Source organism: Chionomys nivalis, chromosome 8, assembly GCF_950005125.1.
Source record: "Chionomys nivalis chromosome 8, mChiNiv1.1, whole genome shotgun sequence".
Taxonomy (NCBI): Eukaryota; Metazoa; Chordata; class Mammalia; order Rodentia; family Cricetidae; genus Chionomys; species Chionomys nivalis.
In genome coordinates, this window is record NC_080093.1 from 81,437,830 (window position 1) to 81,459,899 (window position 22,070).

Genomic DNA, 22,070 nt, shown 5'->3' on the forward strand with positions numbered 1-22,070 from the left:
GAGCATGTTTATTGATCATTAGCAAACATTTTTATCATGAAATTACTGATTATAAACTACAGGATAGAAATTAAAAGGATGTGTGTGACGACTCAATAGGACTATGTATGTGGTTGAGAATGTCTTGTGAGAACCGTCACAGATGGTTATGTCCAAAGCAGGTCATCATGGGCCAGAGAATTACTTTCCCTTGTATTGTCCTGCTTACAAAACAAAATAAAATAAAAGCATTTATTCTGAAATGTGTACTGCTTTATAAGTGTCTTTGGTGGAGAATGTCTTCTGTTGCCAGAATTTGACAAAGATTTTGCAAAAATGCCTGTGTTTACCTATAGAAATTCCAAGTTAGATTGATATTAAGCTATATAATCAAATGCATTTTTCTGTTTTTTTAAAAATTATTTATCTCTCTCCTGTAGGAATATTTGAGATTCTTATTCAGCTTTGTTTAGGTTATTTTGTTCAAGGAACTCTCACCAGTATAGGGGGAGTGTGTTGAATCTAAGCATCTCATTTCCGAACTGGGAATGCTGTGAAACTATGGTTCTTGCTACTTCTAGACACCCCCTTGTGTGGTCTTGTGAGACCACAGGTCCTTGTGGACATGGATAGGAACTGCATAGGATCCATAGTAAGGCTTAAGATATAATCCCTGACGTATAAAATCTTTTGATCTTGATGCCAGAGATCTAGCAATGTACATGAACCAAACCCTGATTGTTGAACTCAGTGCCATGGAAACCAGGAGCTAATTATGTAGTCAAGACTTAGAATTTGGGCATCATGGAAAGTGAGCCAATTAGATAGGAACCAGAATTCAGAAGAAATGTGGGTTTTTCAATAGGAATAGGACTCGACAGGAAGAGAAGAAGCTTGTCGCAGAGGATTATGGTGTTGTCACAGATGGGCCACTGTTCACCCTCGTAGAAGATGACTAGTTGGGGAATTGTGCAGCATTCGATTAGAAAAGGCATATGGGCAGTGAATGAAGCACCTTGCAAGCCAGGGTTTGGCTAAAATGCAGTGGGAAGCAGGAGGTGACAGAATGTTCTGACCTAGACACTGGAACTGCACAAGTTGAGGATGCACTGTGAACAGAGACCAGAGAAGACAGAGACCAGGGCCAGGACCAGCCAGGAGGCTATGGCAGCCAGTGAAGGCTGCAGGCCACAAGGCTTCTGCCAGGCTAAAGGTTACATGAGGTCCTTGATGGGAAAACAAAAGGCCTTGTGGAAGAGAATCAGCCATCCCAGGTGCCTGGATAGACCAGGGTAAGGAAGGAAGTGAGACAAGAACTATTAGCCAGTTGGCACTGGTGCAAATGCAGGACAGGGGGATGCTGGGTAAAGGGGGATGTTATATTTAGTTTAGGGCAGTGTTCTCCTGGATTGAAGAAGCAGTCCAATATATAAGTGAAATCAAATGTCCAGAAAAGATTGAAGCTTAGAACTGGGATGAAGACAAAAAGACTTCATTTAGGAAGTGCCCAATTACTAGGCATAGCCGGAACTTCAAGGGTAGTCAGTATTTCAGAATTCTGCAATACCTGTGCTTTGGGAGGGCACAAAAACATGATTGACAAGCTGTGATGTTAACCTTTATTGCAAATCTGAAAGGTTTTTAAATATTTTAAATGTTTAAATGCTCATTTGGCTATGTAACAACAAAATTCTTATTTGCATAAAAAAGAATCATGTCATATTCCCCTTGAAAGAGATTGGTGCTACTAATTCCACAATTATATGGGCACAGAAATTTCTGTTTACTACCTCATATATACATAAATAGAATATTTGGCAATTAGTTAATAACATAAATTTAAGTTTATTTTAAAAAGTTGATGTTGAACAAATCCCAATTATAATGTATTTTATGTGTAAAAATAACCCAAGATAATCTTCACCTCTTTAAACTACAGTATGGGTAACAGTCCCCCCACCCTGTGCGCATCTGTTTGCTTTGTGGCTACTGTGAATGACACCACACTCAGACAATCTGGACAAATGGGCTTTTGAATAAAGGTTGGTAAAGTGCCTCTCCTTAGACTGCAAGAGTAAAGTATATGGTACCATTATCTAGACAGGTCTAGAATGGAATATATCCATTTGTGAAGTAACAAACAAAAGCTCCTTGAGCATGTACCACTTTCCCCTTCTGGCTGTAGAAAGGGGGCCACCTTGAAAGGACTTGAAGCACAATACGGGCTGGCCACCCCAGTGACCCAGAGGGAAGGTGAGGTACAGAATTGCATTTGGTGTATTAGTTTTCTGGAGACGGCTACAATCCGTCATCTTGCACATGGTTTGAAAGTGGCTTGTCGCACTGGCGAGCAAACTGTTATTTAAGCACACCATCCACTCTACTACTGAGACGGCTTTGCCAAACTTATCCAAGTAGTCTCACACGCTTAAAGACAGTATAAATATCATTTATTGCCAGCAGTTTTCTTCAGACTCCATGGCTGTCTTCCTGCTGCCTGATCTAAGTGTCCCAGTTTACATTATGGCCTTTACTGCCTCTGTTTGATGGAGTGATCAGTAAAAATTTAATGACACTATAAAATAATAAAAATGTCATTAATTTGCCATGGATCTTGGATGCAGTGGTTGTAAAGTTACATTAATAAACAGAATATTTTTTACAACAAAAAGCATTGTTACGTGGGAACGTATAAATAACACACATAAATTTAAGAGCAATTTTACTGTGAGCACACACATTATTATGGAATAGCCAATAAGTGTATAAAACACAGTGTATAAAATTTTATTAAAATATACTGTGCACATCAAAAATTCAGCTTTTATCTAAGTGCAAAGAAAAGCCATTATTGTGTGCTGACTGTTTCATCACTGTTCCTTCCTCAGATCACTGTTTCACGTTTGCTGCCGGGAAGAGGCAGCTGATTTCCTCGCTTAAATGAGAACAAACCCCTGGTCTTTATTTACCCCCAAATTCATTCTCTCTCCACTGGTGTCAAGATGTAACTGATCAATCTTGCCACGGTAGAGAGGGAAAAATTGCTAATTTAATGCAAAGTTAAAAATAATGCCAGAGGATCTGAGTGGTTTGTTCACTGACTCTGGAAATAAGGGATAATAATCAGAGTCTTTCTGTCAGCAGTGAGGCCGCCCCGTCATTGATTTCGATAACACGTGGAGATGATGGATGCTACCATCTTGTGGCTTGTAACATTTAACATTCATCAGCTCCCACTAACGGGGGCTTTATCATTTAAATATCTTTATTTAATATGCAACATCTACCTCATACATCATAATTTCAAAGCACTTAAAGAGCCAACAGTCCCTACAACGCTGTAGAGCTGACTTTTAGATTTTTTCTGGTAACTTTCATGTTGCCCGCGTGCTTGTGACCGACAATGCACAAGCGAGAGCCTGCTCATGGGGCAGTGCAGCGAGTGTGCATTCCACTACCAACGTGAAAACCAGGGGGATTTCAAGAGTGGGACATGGGGTCAAGTTCACACTGAGGAATTGTGCTCTTATCTCCGCATCACCCTACTTGGGAGCTGTGTGCCTAGGGAGAGATAGTTCAAGGGGTGGGGATGGGTTACTTGGGACCTAAGGACGTGCCCTCCACTGTCTATGTTTCTCACAGTGACAAACCCATTGGTGTTTAACAGTCAGAAACTCAGCTTCTTACACAGGCTCCTGTCTACCGCACTGAAAAGCTGTGCCTAGCTCAGCCGCACAGACCTAAGCGGTAGACACCAGGCCCTCTTGTCTTAGGGTTCTGTGGCAGGCAAATAAATATTCTGAGCTATTCTTTGAAGAAAAGAAGGAAATCTTCTGGGAGACTGGGAGGAAATTTATATGAAAGGGCTTGGCTTTGCAGGGCCCTGCTTTAATCTCAAACACAGTGCTTAATATTATCAAATTGAAAATGCAACCCACTGCCCCCAACACTTTTTATCATTGATTTATTTCCTGCCTATTTAACCAGTATTTCATAGGATGCTCTTCCTTGTCTTCTACGCTGTCAAATATTGATATTTTACAAGGAAAGTGTCTTTGCCAAAGAATCTTTTTTCAATGAAGTCAGAAAAATTGTCTGACTTCAAAGGCACGGTGAATGTGTTGTGGAGCGTCCTGGATGTTTTTGTTATGATTAAAAACAAGCTGATACCACTGCATTGTGAGTGTGCTTCACTTTTAGAAAGGAAAAGAGATGATCGTTGTGTAAGCTTTGTTGTCTTGGGGATCTTACAAAGCATGGCATGTAATCCTCCTGCTTCCCCTTCCCTGTGAAAAACACTAATATTCTTCCAGGAACTTTTTTTTTTTAACTGAGAATGTTTCCCAGTAAAATCAAAGAGAATGGATGACTAGAACGAGCCTTAGAATATGAGTATCGATAGGTTGCACAGTGTTGTCTTTTAGAGAAAGTTGTCCCGCCCCACCTGCCCTGAAAATTTGTCCTTCCAAGGAGGTGGGAGGACTTGGGGCCTGTAGCAGGCATTCACATGCGAACACGCTGGAGAGGCAAAGGCTGACCGTGGCTTTGCAGTGCGCTTCTCTTTGACTCTCTTCACGCTGCCACAGCCCAGTGCTACTCAGAAATAGACGGGCTTATAGAAAGCAGCTGTCCTTCCCTGACCGCGTGGGAAGCTCCCACCCAGCTCATGGCTGCAGTAGCATTGTGTTCTGGGCTGCATCTGGGTTAATTTGTTCCCGAACAGCCGTGTTTTCACATGAGGAGGAATTAGGGAACCACATTCACTTTGGTTTTGATTTTCAGTCTGTCTTTTATACGGGTCGTATTTCCGAAATTTCCCCACACTCCGCTGTTGAAACTAGCTAGTTAGTGTTACCCAGTTGAAGAAATGACGGCTAGTTAATTGTGTTTTGTTGCAAAGCTTTCCTAGAAGCAGTGCTAGATTAAAGCACAGTTTATGCTGTGTTTTCTTCCAACGAAGATTTCAACGCCATCTCTGATGAAGGGGAACTGGAAGATTTACTGCAACAATTTGACTGATGGGAATTAATTATAGAAATATAATGATATTCAAAAATAATCGTATTAGAAAGCACAAACGCAGTGAGGCTGTACAAATGAGGCACATCCTCTATCAAGTAATTGTATGTTTGCTCCTTCCGAATATTTCCAAGTTTCTAAACATCTTACAGAACAGAACGCTTGGCGTGTTTCCGTCAGATGCCGAACATGCTCTGTGCAGAACTAGGTCATTGAACAATAGACTGCGCGGCAATCAGCCCTCTGCTGCTGCATAATGCATTAGTATAACATGCAGAAACCATTCCCCGAGCTGCAAGCTGCTATTTCATGTCTGTACATTCAAGCTGACATGACATTTAATATCGTTTCATAGTAACAAACAACAAGGCCTCATTCATTCATAAGGATAACACAAAGCCAAGTATGGGTCTGGAGACTAAGCACAGAGATGGGAGGTGAGAATGGGTACCAGTGCTGGGCTTTTGCAGATCACACCACCATGTTAGCACAGCCAGTGAGCCCCTGCCACTGATCTGAGAGGTGCTGTCTCAGACTTCTGCTTTTAGAAGAACTGGAGAATAAGCAAACACCTTTGGAGTTCCCTCCTAAAGCAGCAGGGCTATTGAACCTTTCTGACTTCTTTACAAGGTGAAGTTCAGTGCCCAGGAACTCACAGTTGAAAGATTTGCTTCAAGAAAAGGAACAATGTCAATGTCCACTCAACCAAGGTTGACACGCTTGCCTTTGAAATATTGGCACATAACATTCGAATTTGTCCTTTTCTCAGGAATACTAATCAAACTTGTGATCTCTAACTGGGAAGATTGTCCTCCCATTTAGTAAGAGCGTTCTTAAGTTTTGCACTGGCCCCCTCTCTATTGCATTCCTTGTAGATTCCAGACGTGAATCCAACACATCAGGACTGGACAGGCAGAGCGGTGCTGGCAGGTTCCCTGCCATGGCCTCTGCTTCCTTCCAGGTCTGGCCTTCTAGACACTGCTGGTTTTGTCAGTGACACGCTCAGCCTGCAGCGGTCTCCAGAGCCTCAGTAGTTCAGACATGATGTTCATGAGGCCATGCTTTGCCGACTACACAAAAGGGAAATGGGGAGGAGGCAGATGGCTGCTGTGACTAGAATAAGCCTCTGACTATCCTTTCTCCTAGGAAAGAACACGCTTTGAGAACTTGGGGCCCCAGTTAACAGGGAAGTCAGGTGAAGATGGGAAGCTGGGCCCAGGCGTCATCGATCTCACTCGTCCGGAAGACGCAGAGGGTGAGTGATTTTTTACTGGCTTGTGTTTCTCAAGGTGGATCCTCATGGCCGTTTTTGAGAGTCACTATCTGGATTCTCTAAGCGAGAACAGAAACGTTGATCCTCTGTATGTATTAAGGCTGAGGACTTTAGGACACTGCTGGACTCTCTACTAATGAACACACAGCAATCCAAGGACCTCACGATGTTATTTCTAAGTTGTAGTGAGAAATTCAACTACATCCCCTTAACAGATCTCCAAGTGTCTCCCACCTCACTGAAGTTTTACTGAGAAAAAAAAGAAACATGCAAAGAGGACTTCTTTAAAAAACATAGATCAAGTAATTCCTAGGTGCAGTCAAACCCTTTGGGACTAACTGACAGATTCAGCAGAAACCTACTGGTACTTTAGAAAAGGCCCGGCTTGGGGCCTGTGCACTAACCATGGCGGAAGCCTGTTCAGTGTTTGTTGGAAAGGGCAGCCTCACTCTCAGGATGTCTACCTGCAGCTCTGTCAATGCCCGTCTTCATTGCTTCCTTTTTGTTTGTTTGTCTTAAATGTACCAAGCAGCCGTCAGCAGAAATTGTTCCCCAGAGGCCGGGTACAATTTATAGGTTAGGTCAGCACTTTGCTAGTAATGTGGCCTGGTTATTTACTGTGTCATCACGGAGTGGAGACTGGCTTTCCCGTTAGCTGTTTCTTTGGCAGAATCCATCCCACCAGTCAGGGAAGATTAATTTGCTCTCCTAAGAGTAACAGAATCCTTTACCAATCTCAGATCCTAGTGAAAGTCCTATTTTAGCTTAAGGGAAGAATCTTACTAGTTACCTTTTTACTGGCAGAGTTTCTTACAGGCCCCTGATCCCTTAAACACACACAAAGAGAGTTCTCAACAACATCTGAACAGAGTCTCCCCAGACAGTTTGGAAATTTCTAGTATGAATACTGAGAGCTGGCTGGTGTAGACAGCAGCAAGGCCTCAGATCTCCGGAAGGTACAGCTTCCATGTCAGATGGAGATACTAATTCTTAAGGATAGTGCTACAAAGGTGCAGAGAGTCAGCATGAATGCTGAATGGTGTGTGTGTGTGTGTGTGTGTGTGTGTGTGTGTGCTTGTGTGATAGAAAGAGACAAGTAGAAGGAAAGGGGAAGAGGAAAAGGAAGGTGGTGGAAAGTGAGAGATAAAGGACTCAAGAGCAGGACTCTACCTGCTCTCCAGCATAGAGTGTGTATCAGGGGCACACAGACATAGGCACATAGACCAGCAGGCTTCCACTGGCAAGGGTTAAGATTCTTCTGTCTAGTCAACCATGGAATCCAAATGATTGACATGATCAATAGTTTGACTACAACACAGACATAGTAGCTGGCCTGGTGGTCTGCAAAGAAGTATTTCACATCAGGCCCGTGTCAGTCTCCTTGCGAAGTTGTACTATGGAGGACCTAAGTCTCTGGCTGTCTGTAGTGAGCCAAGCAGTCTCCATCACTTTGGGGGAATTGAGTCTGTTCGTTTTGCTATGAACCAGGAGTTACAGAGCCCTGTCCCCTGACCCTTGCTCTACCAGCATTTCCATTTGATTCCTTAACTATGCATAGTAAATATAGGGAGCTGCCTCTCAGTAGCACTGCTAATCAAGTTGATGAGACTGTGTGAATGGAACTACTGGCCATTGTAAAAAGATAAAAACCTTAACAACAGAGAAAAGTAGGATAGTAGAAATTCCTCTCAATATCCACATTGTATAGCTTCAAGTACATTTTCCTAATGACATTTTTTAATAAACATCTATCCAGTGCTCATATGCTAGAGGATCTGTTACTTTACAGCCTTCCTCATACAATCTTTAGATACTCTTTGAATAAGTCATCATCATCATCATCATTATATAGGGTCTTATTATGTAGCCCAGGCTGGCCTCAAACACATGATGTTTCTACGTCAGTCTCCCAAACTATATTCCATAACACTTGGCTGGTATTACTTTTTCCCATTTTACAGGTTAAAAGGTTGAGGCTAAAAAAAATAATGTGGTGTAGGTGACAATGCCAGTAATGATGAGCTAAAATGGATGGAGGATTCAAGTTCTAGCCTCTGTATTATACCTCTGTGTAGTCAGATAATTGTAATGCCTTCATCTTTTTGAACAGACTTCGTGTGACCTTCCTCAGTAAGGCCCATTTCCTCTCCCCTAAATATAGCTGGTCATGCCATCCGTCAGTTCTCCTGTTACCCCATCACACGGAGCAGCATGCTGATGAGTGTAACAGTAGACAGGCTGGAGTGGCCTAGGAGCTTACAGAGCTGTGAAAACCTCCCTTCACAAGCCTGCCCAGAGTTGCCATTGAGACCTCATGTGCCTCTGGGGGACTCTGAGTTCATGAATGGAGTCGAGTTACCTGCACTAATATGGACAGCAGCGCAGTGCCTTTGTGGGGAGCAGCCTTCTGCTGACTCCAGGAGAGTTCCTGGCATCTGTTCAAGCCTGAACTGATTGCAAATCCTGTTGGAGTTCCAGTTCCTATTAAAGTCAGGATAGGCAGCAGGTACACAGAATAGCCTCTACTCTGCTTGTTCATATTCCCCTCGGCATGAAGACTGGAAAGGGGCTGAGCGTCAGTAACAACAGCCAAGTGTATTTACTCACCCACTAGCCCGTGCAGTCCAACAAAACAGACACTCGGCCAACATTTCTTGAGTGCCCACAGTGTGCCAGTCCCTTGCACTAGACCCTGGGTAATCCATGTGAAATTAAAATAGTGATGCCCTTCAGCAGCTAGAGCTTATGATCTAGTGAGGGAAGACAAGATTCAAAGGGAAATCTGTGCCCAAGCCGTAACTTTTAATCACTGAGAACAAAACTCTAAGAGGAAGTACCCAGAAAGCAAGCTCTTTAGGAAGGCCGAGCTGAAAGGTGAGCTATGCCTCCAGCTAGGGAGATCACCTCCTTCTGTCCATGTTCAATCATCTCCCAGCTCCCTCCAGCCTCAAAGGGCTGTACCCTCCTTGCACGTCTCGTCCTTCTTGTGGGACTTCTTAAGTACAAAAGCAAGTCAACCAGAAGACAGGTCCTGTCCCAGCCATCCTCTTAGGACTGTCTGCCAGCCATACAAAGGATGGCATTTCTCAGTGAGCAGCTTGGAGGCCTGTTTCACAGCCCTGGGCCTGGAGGCGGCAGAGAAAAGGTCACCCAAAGAGACAGCTGTGCACGTGTATTAACCACTCATCAAAATCAAATGACAAACCATAAGCAAGGAAAACAGAAATTAGAAATATAAAAGGCAAATGTCTTCAAAATTTTATTTTTAAAGTCCAGCTGTTATTTGGCTTGAATGTGACAAGACAGCATTTCTTCTTCACCGTGATATTTATAAAGCTGCGACTTCACTGGCGCTGGGGACTTAGGAAGCGTGGTTAAGGTCCTGTTATGTTTAGAAGCCGATGAGGACTTAACTTGTATCAAGTCCACATAACATTTTCACTTCCCTCTAGGACTTGTAAGAATGTGAAGACTTGATTAGTTGGGTTTGTGACCTTGTGTTAAAAATGACAAACAGCTGTTGAACTGTTCGTAGACTTTCTATGTGGTGTTTCCCCTCTCTGGGCTCTTTGTAGGCAAGAGTTTACTTTCTACCCTAATCCTGTGATTTCAAAGTTGCATTATGTAATGGAAAGGGCTCTGACTTGGTTATTGGGAGATTTGGAATAAAAGCTCTTTTGCTCAATGGCTGGAAACAAGCGACTGATGCCCCCAGCATAAGTATCTCTATCTTCTAAAAGAGCCATATTGGATTTGATTATCTCTATGTTTCCTTCCAATCCCATGGTTGTTGCAATGGTCTTAGCAAACAGAGTCTGTTTCCAGTGAGGAAAATGATATATCCACAGGAAGCTCAGTCAGTTCCATTTAGGTTTTCATTTTCAGAGGAATAAGAGAACAATGCCTTCGAGGATATATTTCTGCCACTTGCTGAAGCGAGTTTTCATGGTCTTTGAGCTTCCCTGCTTATTAATGAAAACAGCGCTTCATATTTGTCACCTACCACAGACGAGCCTCTCCTCCCCTGTACATGCTCTCTCCTTCGCCCTTCCTCCTCCCCCCTCTCCTCCTCCTCTTCCTCTTTCCTCCCATCCCTCCTCTTCCATCTCTCCCTCCTTCTCTCCCTCCCCTCCCCACATCTGTTTCTCTCTTTTCTTTTTCTCCCCTCCTTCCCTCTCAGTTTTCCTTTTGAACCTGTAGTTTTGCACTGCTTTGCTGTGGGTTTTGTTTAAGGAAACCTGACTTTTCTTGCTTTCACCTTCAACTTCAGCTACTTTGTCCTACCCTTGGAGGGATCTGTCCCTCGTTTTGATGTGAAGAGCAGTGGAATATGCACCTATCCTTTAGGGACAGGCTCTGAAGATGATTGTCTTCAGCTGATTTTTGGAACCTGTGTTGGAATTGTACCAGTATGCTGTCCTGTGTGTTAGGCACTCAGGTGAATTTGATGGGAATGAATATTTCCATTCCAGGAACTCCCTTTGTAGGTGTGTGGCTCTCAGCAGCTCTCCTTAGCTTCAGAAGGGGTGAACTGAATCACAACAAGAGTTTTCTTCCTTAAAGCAACCCCTCTTTCTCCCCATCATCACTGAGCCTACCATAACATAGGTAGATGCTTCCAGAAACACTTCCTCCCCCTCTTCCTCCTGGTCCTTCTCCTCTTTGAACCTCAGTGTCTTCTATCTTAGGTCAGTTTTATTTATCACCAGCTTAAAGCTCTCTGCTTGTAGAAATGGAAGACTGCAGTAATTTTTTCTTTTCCTTCAAAATCTGTCAGTTAGCGAGCATACCCTCACAATGGTCCCCCTTCCCCTCAGCCATACTCTGCAATCCCCCACTCTGCAATCTCCCACACTTTCTGCTTTCTTTTGGCCTTTCTGCATTCTTACTCCTCCAGGAAAAAGAGGGTCACTCCCATGATGCAGAACTCACTGGAGGCAGCAGAAACTGTAATCCAGTCCAAAGTGGGATTCAGATGCTATGGCTGCTTATGCCTTGGAGTGTGAGGGCCACTGGTGCAAGCCCACCAGAGTACATTGTTTTACCTTTCAACACCAGATCCTCAGGTCTGAGACAAGGGACAGGGGTCCCGACACCTGCATCTTCAGTTTAGCAGTCCCTCTGTGGTCCCTGAGAAGTGGAGGCTTTACTTTGTTCAGATGATCCAGAGTGATAAACTGGCTTGTTCTTGACAGATGCACTGTGCTTCTCTGTTAATAACTTCTAGACCAATGTATGTCTGCTTCCTCTAACTTCTATCCAAAGGATCTAGCCTGACTTCTAGACTCTGACAGAATAAGACTTGGGACCACACTAGATGCCACCCTCCCCTCATCCATCACGTCTGCTCCAAGAGCTAGAGGACTTGTGTCCCACTGTTCCCTTCTAGTAGTCATTTTCTCTGCACAGTTTCTCTAGCCCGAGTCAGGAGGCTGATGTGGGGCAGGGCTCTGAACTTTCCTCCTTACCCACTCTCACCTGAGAAAGTTACAAGACCTTGAGTGTCGTATATACCCATATAGCTATATAAAAGAGGTACATGAATCAAATATTTACAATAATAAGTAATAAAGAAATATATTTTAAAACAATTATTTGGTATAAATTTGTTATTTATTAAAGACAAAAGCACACTTGCTTGTTAATTTTTATAGGCGGAACTAGAGGTTGGCTATATATTTCGTGCTCCAGGAGGCAGGGCACATTCAGTACTTCTCAGAGTTGATTGGCACTTGGATTTTATAATTATCAATGTGGAGGCATCCCCTCTGTCTAAATAGGTAGTACAAAATGGCAGAAGTGTGTTTAGACACATTTCAGAAATTGCTGGAAATTGCCCTAAACCCAAGCAAAAAGTTAATTCAGTGATTTTTATGAAACTCAAGTCAGCATCTCAAATGGCAATTTTTAAAACTGAACGTTCTAATGCAATACAATCTGCAGACATTCTGTTTGATTGATGCTAACATGTTGACAGATGATGGTAGAAAGATAATAGAAATCTTCGTTTCCTATAGTAAAGCCATATGTCGCCATGAACGTAAGATTGTGAGCACAGGGGAAGCACTGTGATTCACAGCATGCTGTAATCTCAGGCCTGACCAGAGGAGGGAAGGCAGCGCTCTCTCTGCTGTTGGAGTTGTTTGCCCAGTACAGTGCTGGGCAGATAGCCTGTGTTCAGAGCCGAGGCTGCAGTGAGCATACCTGATCTAATACAGGTGGATGCTTCCAGAAACACTTGTGGTCCATCACGTGCTTGATTTTGAGTCACTGTGTGTTCATGGGCCTTTACTATTGCTGCCCTCTTCACAACTCTATGTTTGGATAAATGATCCTTTGCGGCTAGTGACCCAGACAGGGCTGTTGGTTTCTTTAACTCTCTAATTTTACTGCCTTGTAATTGGACTCATTTACCCATGACACTGCTAGAATATAGCAAGTATCAATTAGGGACCATGTGATCTTGCCATGTGTTTGTTGGTCTCTTCTTGTAGTAGTGAGAATTGAACACTGAACCTTGCCCATGCTAGGCAAGTGATCTATCACTGAGCTATACCCCCAGCCTAATGTAATCTTTCAGATAAATGGTTTTCTGGGTAGACATATGCCAGATCTGATGTGTCTTTTCTCAGAAGGGTATCCAGCTCCTAGAACGTGTACCAGGAATAACGAGTGAAGAAATAGACCTAAAAGCAGAGAAGACTCCAGTGAACCAGAAGGTGTGGTAGCCAGCACTGTGCTTCAGCTTAGTATCTCACCCTCGAGGGCTGCCTGAAGCAGCATGTTCAGGCATCTTAGAGACCCTAGGCAGAAGACCGTGAGGAACTCGTGGGCAGGTGTCTGAGGCAGGCCAGGCATGAGGGAGGTCTGAGATGTGCTGGGGAGGAGGACGAGCTGCACTGGCAGGGAGATCAGCAGGGTTCACGGAGCCCTCTGCTCTGGGCTAACTGTTGTATGAGTATCACAAAAATGTATTTTACTGTGGATATAAACCGTTTTAGAGGCTCCTGTGCACCAGTTTATATCAGCTCTATATATAAAGTGCAGGGCTCTTAAACAAGCAAATAAACTTCTCTTACAGAAATATATTTGCCGTGCCTTAAAAGCTCCCAAATAACTTTTAATGTTGGGAGAAAACAATTTCCATTGAACTCTTCAAGTGATAGATGGGCCTGATGGGGCAAGAAAGTGAAATGTCAAGGGTTTTGTGTAGCTGAATCCCAATACTTCATAAGGGGAACTCAGTCTGCTTCCCATAGTTCCTGGGCTTAAAGAGTCAAGCACCCATCACCCATCCACCTGTGAGGAACTGAGTCCCGCCCAGTGGGTGGTTTCTCTGTAGACTGAACTGTAAAGATCTGTCAGTGACAGAGTGTGCAATCACACACACACACACACACACACACACACACACACACACACACACACAGTCTTCAGACAGAATGCCCTGATCCCAAGAGAGAGATGCCATCTGCATTGTTTCTACCACAGGGAGCCCCAACTCTACAACAAACAAATGACAAGGGTTTCTGCCTCCTACCATGAAAATCAGACACAAGACAGGAGCAGCCAGCACACACTCCTGTAAGACTGCTTTCTCAGCCATGGGCCTGTCGACTTCACGTAAACCAGTCTACTAGGGTGAGCATGCTCACAGAGGTCTATCTAACATGTATGCATGGACTGTGTAGCTCTTGAGGTGTGATCTTTGTCTAAATCCCTGAACCATAATCCTCCTCTCCTGACAGCAAGAGCCATTTGACTTTCCATATGAGGATGTAACATTCAGCTCAAGCTTAGGTTGATGGGATTCAAAAGGCATAAGGCCAGCCTGAATGCTCTTGAAAATTTCCTTGCTTAATGTCAGGACTGAACTTGAAACTAACCTTTTAGCCTAACTGACTCTTTCCTTCTCCTCAAAGTTTGGAACTCTGGTTTGTTTGTTTGTTTGTTTTTATTGTTTTAAAGGACCGGCACCTATGAAGAACTCTCCACTTTTCTGTTATTGACACCCTCATTTTTTCCTCATCCTATATTTTACTATTGTCTAAGACTGTGATCTTTGACATGTACACATTCATTTCAGACTTTATTGACTTGGGTTTGCTCCACTCCCCATGTGTAAGAAAGAATTAAAAATGTTTGCGCATTGTTTCTCAAAGAACTACTCATAGTTGGCATCCCATGGCAGCACCCACAGGAGGCAAAGCAGCCTGCCATATTCCATACTCAAGCTCGTCTTTGGGAAAGAGAAGAAGTGCCAGTTAGAGGAAGAAGCTGCAGTGCTGTGGACAGCACAAACTCTAGACCTCAGGGTATTACTGGAAGTAGCCAAGGGTGGACAAACAGAAAGCAGGTGTGCTCAGCTGACAGAACCATAAAAGCAGACCCAGACAATAAAGCTGGCGGGAAGCTCCGGGAGCATGGAGTCATCCTCACCTGTGTCCTCCTCTGGAACACAAAGCTCTGCTCATGTTTATACTCCATTCAGATTTGCTGACTTGAATACCTTCTGGAAGTAGCTGGACACCTTGCTGCAGAGGGCCTTGAGTGCCAGCATGAGGAATTTGAACTTTGTCATCAACTACACAGGCATTACCCTTCAATTGTTAAAGCATGACATAGATCCAAGAGATTGAGAGTAAGGGAAAGCATAGGGGGTCTTAGAGCTCAGCTAGCCCCTTAATTCCTCCTCAGTCCTTGTTGAGTAAGAAGAAAGTGAGCAGGCGTTGGATGGGTTTCCATGGGGATCTACTGGAAACAGCTAGTGGTCTCCTCTCTTCTGAGGTGTGAACAAACCCATCTGCCTGAGTGACAAGTCAGTTTTGACTTGGATCCCTCACTCAGGAGAGTGAATTCTCCAATGCTTTTGTCCAGTGTACACTTAAACTTCCTACACATGCTGCCCCACATTAGGTCATGGTGCCAGAGAGCTCACACAGTAACTTATCAGTGTTGTCTGCAGGCACATTCAGGATTCATTCATAAAAGCTAACTGAAGTACAATGTAGTACCTCAAGTAAATATAATATAGGCTTACTTTCATGGCAGAGAAATCATAGTTTCCATTCCTTGTTCTGCGGGAAGGTGGTCCTGCTTGGGGACAAAGTAAAGCATGGCTCTGCACTGATGGTCACAACCACTTAGAGTGGAAGGTAGAAAAGCAACTTGGAAGGAGTCCAACGGCCTTCTCCTCTGTTTGTTAGTTCTACAACCAATAACCCCAATCCTTCCTCACTCCATTGGGTCCTGTTGCAAGGAGAGGGACCATTTGATTGTCCCGGCCACCCAGCTACCGAAATAACCACACAGAAACTGTATTAATTAAAACACTGCTTGGCCATTAGCTCTAACTTCTTATTGGCTAACTCTTATACCTTAGTTTTGCTCATTTCTATTAATCTGTATACTGCCACATGGCAGTGGCTTACTAGGTAAAATTCAACATGACTGCCTCTGGCTGCAGATCCATGGCATCTCTCTCTGACTTTGCTTTCTTCCTCCCAGCATTCAGTTCTGTCTTCCCCGCCTACCTAAGTTCTGCCCTATCAACTAGGCCAAGACAGTTTCTTTATTCATTAACCAATGAAAGCAATACACAAACAGAAGGAACTCCTACACCAGGGTCTTTATGAAAAACCTGATGTCTAAGTTCATATGATAAGACTGTTTTCCAGCACTGGGGGGTGGAGCTCAGTTGGTTGAGTGCCTACCTAGAACCCAGGAAGCCCAGGGTCCAATCCCTCCAGCTTCATACACTGTGGGTAGTAGTGGTACATACCTATGATCCCAGGATTAAAGCAGAAGGATTGGCTGTTTAAGGTCATCTCCAGCTACATAGTGTGTTTAAAGCCAGGTGACCTGAGACATTCCTCAAAATAAAATAAGAGGAAAAAAAACAGAAAAAAAAGTTTCTCCCTTTTCTGGCCCAGCAGTCTGGTTTGGTGTCAGGGGAAACAAGAGGTGTGGGACGACCTTGGTCAGACTTCATGAACGTCCACTTTGTTTCAGTTCGCATCACACAGACCCTCTGGAAATACGTTTGGCTTTGGAGCTTTATTCTGTTAAGGAGTAAATTGTGCCCACTCCCTCCAGTTAACCTGGGAGTTTATTTTTAACCATCTAAAGAACAGAGCATGAAATCTAGAAGGCATCAACCAGTTTATGAAGAAAGCTCAGAAAGAAGTCAGATGCTAGTGAGGTCACTTGTTCTGCCCTTGCAGAACTAGAGTGAACACCTCCCCTGCCCCCACAAGGCTGCTGCAGGTTCTCGGGGCTCCAGTCCCTGTGCTAGGAATTTACATGCATTCCCATTTCTCCTCAGCAAAATGTTGCAAAGTAGAAACTGTTAACCCTCTTATATAGGCAGATGAAATTATAGACCAGAGAAAGAGCAACTGTATAATTCATACTCGGATCTATTAAAATACACACATAGCATCTTAACCATACTGTTTCCCAGTTTTCTCCAAAAAGGGCCAATTGAACCAATGGCCTTTGTATGAATAGTGTTTCCTATGGTTTTCATTAAAAATCAAGAGAAAAAAAAACATGTGTAAAAGCTTTATTTTTTTAACACTTGAACCACAGAAGTATCAGACGCCATTAATTATTGTGTTCAAGTTTCAGGATGGAGATATTTGTAGTTGGAGTCACTACTCTGAGCCCTTGGGCCACCTCTTTCTCATACCCTTTACATACCCTAGCTTTGAAAACAAAGTTAGTTTTTCCTATACCCATAAACTGCATTCTCTGTTTCTACTGTCAAAGAGAAAGACTCCCTAGAACAAATGAAATAAAATGAAACACAGAAGAGAAAGGGGCCGTGAAGTTCATGTTGATGGCAAGCGTGTGACCTTTGGGCAGCCACATCGGAGCTGCCAGTGAGTCATTTACTGAGACTCAGGCATCATTTGACTTCTCGTTTTCTTCCCGTGGAACAATAGGTGTGTATTAAGTGCTCTTATTATCCCTTTCATGTACAAGTTCTCTGATTTCATGAGGATGTCTTACCCTGATCTTATGCTATTCAGGAAGGCTTCATTGTGTGGTTTTATGAGCTCAAGCATGCATCCCTTTGCCTACTTACACCCACTCCATGGCACTGGCAACAGTATTCAGACTTAGTACTCCCAAGAAGTTCAGACCCTCTTACCCTTCTGCCAGGGTTGCCCAGGAAGTGGTGGAGTAGCAGACGAGAACTGCTCAGTGTGGCAAGTCAACAGAAATAGCAAAAGGATTAATGACAGTGTGTGGCCTTCAAACCACCATTAGTGTATGTTTTGTCCATCACAACTATTCTTACCAGGCACTTGACAAGATATAAGAAATCAAATGGGGACATGGTTACAGTCCAGCTACAGAGATTCCCAAATACCAGGGAAACGACAGACATGTCTCTCAAATCCCTACTGTGGCAGATAGCTGCTGTCTCCTGCTGTCTCAGTACATGCTTCAGCATTTACTTTATGGCTGGTTGTGCTAGTCCCTGGGGTGAGCTATGGATAGGACATCATGCACTCACTGCGTTTGGTGAAGGTGGGCACATGTAACTGGGGATAAGGGTGAGTTAGGATAAGCGTCATGTTAGAGGTAGACATAAGGCACAGGCTATTGGAACCTAGAATGCTTAGCCAAAAGGGGATGAGCAGCCCTTAAAATGGGTCATCAGGAGTGATTGCAAGGTAGACATGCCGTGGCAGGAAAATAGAGAGCTGGGATCTGTAGCCTGAAACCAGTATGTACGAACTAGAGGTAGTACACTCCACTACTAAAAAATCAAATATGAAAGCAAAACAAAAAGCCCATGCTTTGAGTAGAGGGCAAGAGATGGCACTGGAGCCATAGCGAAAGACAAACTTGCCTGCTGCTCTGGAGGTAGAGATTCGTCTATGGGCATGGGCATGGGTGGAGCACTGGACACGTGCAGATACAGAGTGGCCTGGTCAGAAGTCAATGTGTGAAGTGCACTCTGTCTGAATTCAGAAAATGGTATTTCTGTGGAGGTTAAAGTATTTGAACCTGAAAAGGAAGCATACAAAGCAGAAGGCTAGATTTTAAAGGAGTCTGGCAGAGACCTGGAGGACTGCAGCAATCGGCAAGGGGAGAATTGGGAAGATGGATCAGGTAGTGTCTTGTTTATAAGCTTTTCTTTGCCTTGGTTGGTGCTTCATTCCACATAGTCTGTGGTAGGAACAAGGGCTGGGTGAAGCCAGAAGCCGATGGGCTGCGTGAATTATTTAGTTTACCAGCTTTCAGCAGTCTCTGTGTCCTCCATGGGCCTCTGCTGTTACCAGACGCTGGTTCCCCTGAAGTCCTAGGAAGCCAAAACCGCTTATTGTCTTATTTCAAACCCAGCGGTCTCTAGTTCAGGCTTAAACGTCGCTGTTCACCTGGGCTCACCAGCACACGAGCCCTCCCGAGCTACACATGGCATACAGATAAGTGGAATATTCCGTGCTCTCTGCCACTTCCCGGTCATTAAAATAGAGAAGCACAGAAGTCATGCCAGCTGCCATGGGAGCCTGTAGCTGAAACAAGCTAAAGGACTCTCTTCAGCTATCTGTATAAAGCAAATATAACTTGAGAATTAAAAAATAAAATTAAACCAAAACCTAGAGCAGGAGACGCTGAGCCACTGGTGAGAATTCCCTTCATTTTGCAAAGCCACGGGCCACATGCACCAGCTCACCGCAAAGTCATTAAGCCTTTTTAAGCTCAGATGAAAAACATTAACAAATCCCACAAAAGGCTTTAGTGTGGCCCCCTTTGTTCATCCACATATGGCACTTTATAACTCCTGCACCACTCCGCTCATGTGTTTGTTTAAGCTGCCTGCATCGGGCTGGGTCTGAAAGAACAAAAGACATCTTGAGCAATCCTTAGCAGGAAATGGCTAATCTAAACATGGTTTGCGACACTTTAAGTAGAACAGAAAGCAGAGGGATTGATTAGCCATTAATGTCCAATTGGCTCCATATGGATGTCGCAATAATAAAGCCTTTTTCAGGGCAGTAGCCGAGTTATTGAATTAGAGTCTATGTTTCCTCAGAGCTGACCTTAGGGAATTCCCTTTTGGTTCTTCTTGTTAATCTTTTAAAAAGAAGGGAGTTTCTAATGGAAAACCAGAGAAACGCTGGCTACAGTGACACTCTCAGAGCCCTGAAACCAGAGGATGCCTTCATTTAACACCTGTCTAATCCCTGCTGCAATTTCAGTTGCACTGCTTTCTCCAAGTGTACTTCCATGTTCAGGGGCAGCATCTCAGTTGAGGGTGTGAACTTCAAATCCTGCAATGGGCTGCTTGGGTGTGCTTAGCTGTGCAAGGAAGAGCATCCTTACAGGGAGAAACTTAACATCCCAGCTAGAGAATTAAAACTAAAATTCAGTTTTCTCAAATCCCCCCATAGTGACTTGGGAACTTTGACCTAAAGGAGGCGTGCTAGACTGAAATCTGGCAAACCTGAGTTCTAGGTGTGGCTGTTCCTTATTAATATGGTGGAGACTGGTTACCCCAGGGAGTGGTCACATGATCTGGGAGCCTAGGTCCAAATGCTGTCTACCTTCCTACCCCTTGCAAAGTATTGTGAGGAGGACTGAGATCATGTGTTTGGTGAGAACACTCTGTAAGTATTGTTTTGTGCACAATTGCACCTGGTGTGCTCTCCTAGAATGTGACTTCTGGCTTCGTCTATCTAAATGCTAAGTTGCTTCCCAAGGATCATTTCGGAATGGCAACTGATTAACTGTTCCTGTATTCAAGGAAGCTTTTGCTTTGTTTGTATACTGCATGTGACTAACTATCTGTCCACCTTTATTGTTTATCTATTAATTTTCTAAGTATAGACAAGCTCTGTAGTTGCAGTAAATGTAGGGTATTTGTCATAGTGGAGTGGTAGAATCCTGGGATGGAAACATATCTATGGTATTCCCTACATTGGCAGATGAAGAACTGGTCCTTTAGCAAAGGACCACAGACATCCCATCTTTCACTTCTGCATTGTTGGTTCTTAGTTTTTCACCAGTCTCTAGTTCAGAAGAGACAATCATCTATCTACTGTCTTCCTCAAATCAGATCCGCTACAGCAGGCCCGTGTCACTAATCTGCCCAGCTAGGGCTTGGCCCTGTAGCTCAGCGGTGTGGCCCTTGCCTAGCTCGCATGTGCAAGGCACTGGGTTGGTCTCCAGCACTGCAAAATAAACAAACGAACACACCTAGCTGATGATCTCTAAGACAGTTGGACAAGCCATGCCCTGCAGGCCTGGCAGTCTGCTTCTCAAACATGATGAGCAATTGCTTCCCTTGCGATGAAGGCTTTCTCAGCCACAGAATGTGTTTCCTACTAAGTTAGCCACTAGGAAAGCCAACTCCTTTCCCCATTTTTACGTTGTTTCATTTTGAGCAAGAAGAAATCAAATTTTAATTTCAATAAGCATTCTTGTAATGAAAGTAAGTTACCATTCTGGTAGTAAGCTGGAACAGAAGTTAGCAAAGGGCTCTCCTGATTGGAGACAGACAGCTGTCAACAATAGTGAGCTAACTCTACCACAGTGATTTGGATTTTATAGGATGAGCATGGTGAGTCAATTGAACATAGCTTCTAATTTCTCTTTCTAATATTCCATGTCCCTTTCCAGAATTACCTTCCCATCCACATGCCCCTACTAACCGCATAAGGGGCTAGCATGTGCAGCAGGTAATTCAAAAGAGTAACTCGGGGAGAGAAGCCATCATTTTGGTGAAACAGTCTGAAATGATGTGATTGTGCACTGTCCCATGATGCCACCTGATGCTGGTCCCACCTCTATTTACTTATAAGCAACCAATGATAGCTTTTTGACCCTTCGTAATGATGTTGTTTTGGTGAACAGGAATAACTTTGAGTTAACCATGACCTAAAAATATCACACATTTCTCAATGTTCCTAGGAAAAATCTTCAGAAAAAAAAAAACATTTTATAAGTTGGTTGGCTTTTCATTTTATACTTTTATTACTTTCATTTTTATTAAATGTATTTTAAAACATTTTTATTGGGGCAGTGTCCTATTGTATATATACTTTACTTATTTTCCAATTGTTTCAAATTTTGTCTAGTACTTCTACGATATTTTTGGACAGAATTTTTCATTTACTTGGGAGTGAAAGTGTTGTATTGTAGGACAGACTGCCAGGAAGTCACTTACTGTTTCACACTTGTGCACGTTGTCCCTGTGCTTGCCAACGTTTCATTTCTAAGCCACTGTAGCAAATGTGGAGTGAGATCTCATTGTGGTTTTAATTTGCATTTTCCTGATGATTAATTATACAGAATAGCTCTCCCTGCCTCCATTGGCTATAACTTCTTTACTGTTTTTCTTCTGCCCTTTTTAAAATGAGATGTTTACTTTTATCCATTTGTTTCTAAGGGATGAATGATGGATCTTGGCTCACAGTCGGAGGGTAGAGTTGAAGGTGGGAAGGTGTGGCAGGTGGAGTGTAGGCGGCTGGTCACTGTCTGCAGTCAGGAAGCAGAGAGATGGGTACTCTGATTTTGTTGTTATGCAGCTGTTATTTGTATATTCTAGATTAAAAGTCTTACCAGATAATGCATTGAATAATTTTCCCCAACCTGTTCTTTACATTTGTATACTGTTTGTTTATTTTTTGTCTTCTGAAACAGGGTCTCACTCTGTTGCCCAGACTGACATGGGACACGTTCTGTGGCCATGCAGGCCTGGCACTCCTGATGACCCTCCTTCCTCAACTAGTAGAGTGCTAGGATGACAGGTCACCTGTAGCTGTCCCCACAGTCAACGATG

The 22,070-nt window shown here is 43.5% G+C and overlaps 1 protein-coding gene across 6 annotated transcripts in view; it reads left to right on the forward strand.

The window, feature by feature from the left end:
• Sox6 (SRY-box transcription factor 6) overlaps window positions 1–22,070 on the forward strand; it is a 557,476-nt gene that overhangs the window by 507,141 nt on the left and 28,265 nt on the right. For all 6 annotated transcript variants that reach the window (XM_057777769.1, XM_057777768.1, XM_057777773.1 and 3 more), the window contains one exon: window positions 6,145–6,253. In XM_057777769.1, coding sequence (XP_057633752.1) covers window positions 6,145–6,253 — 109 coding nt within the window. The remainder of the gene's footprint in view (window positions 1–6,144; window positions 6,254–22,070) is intronic.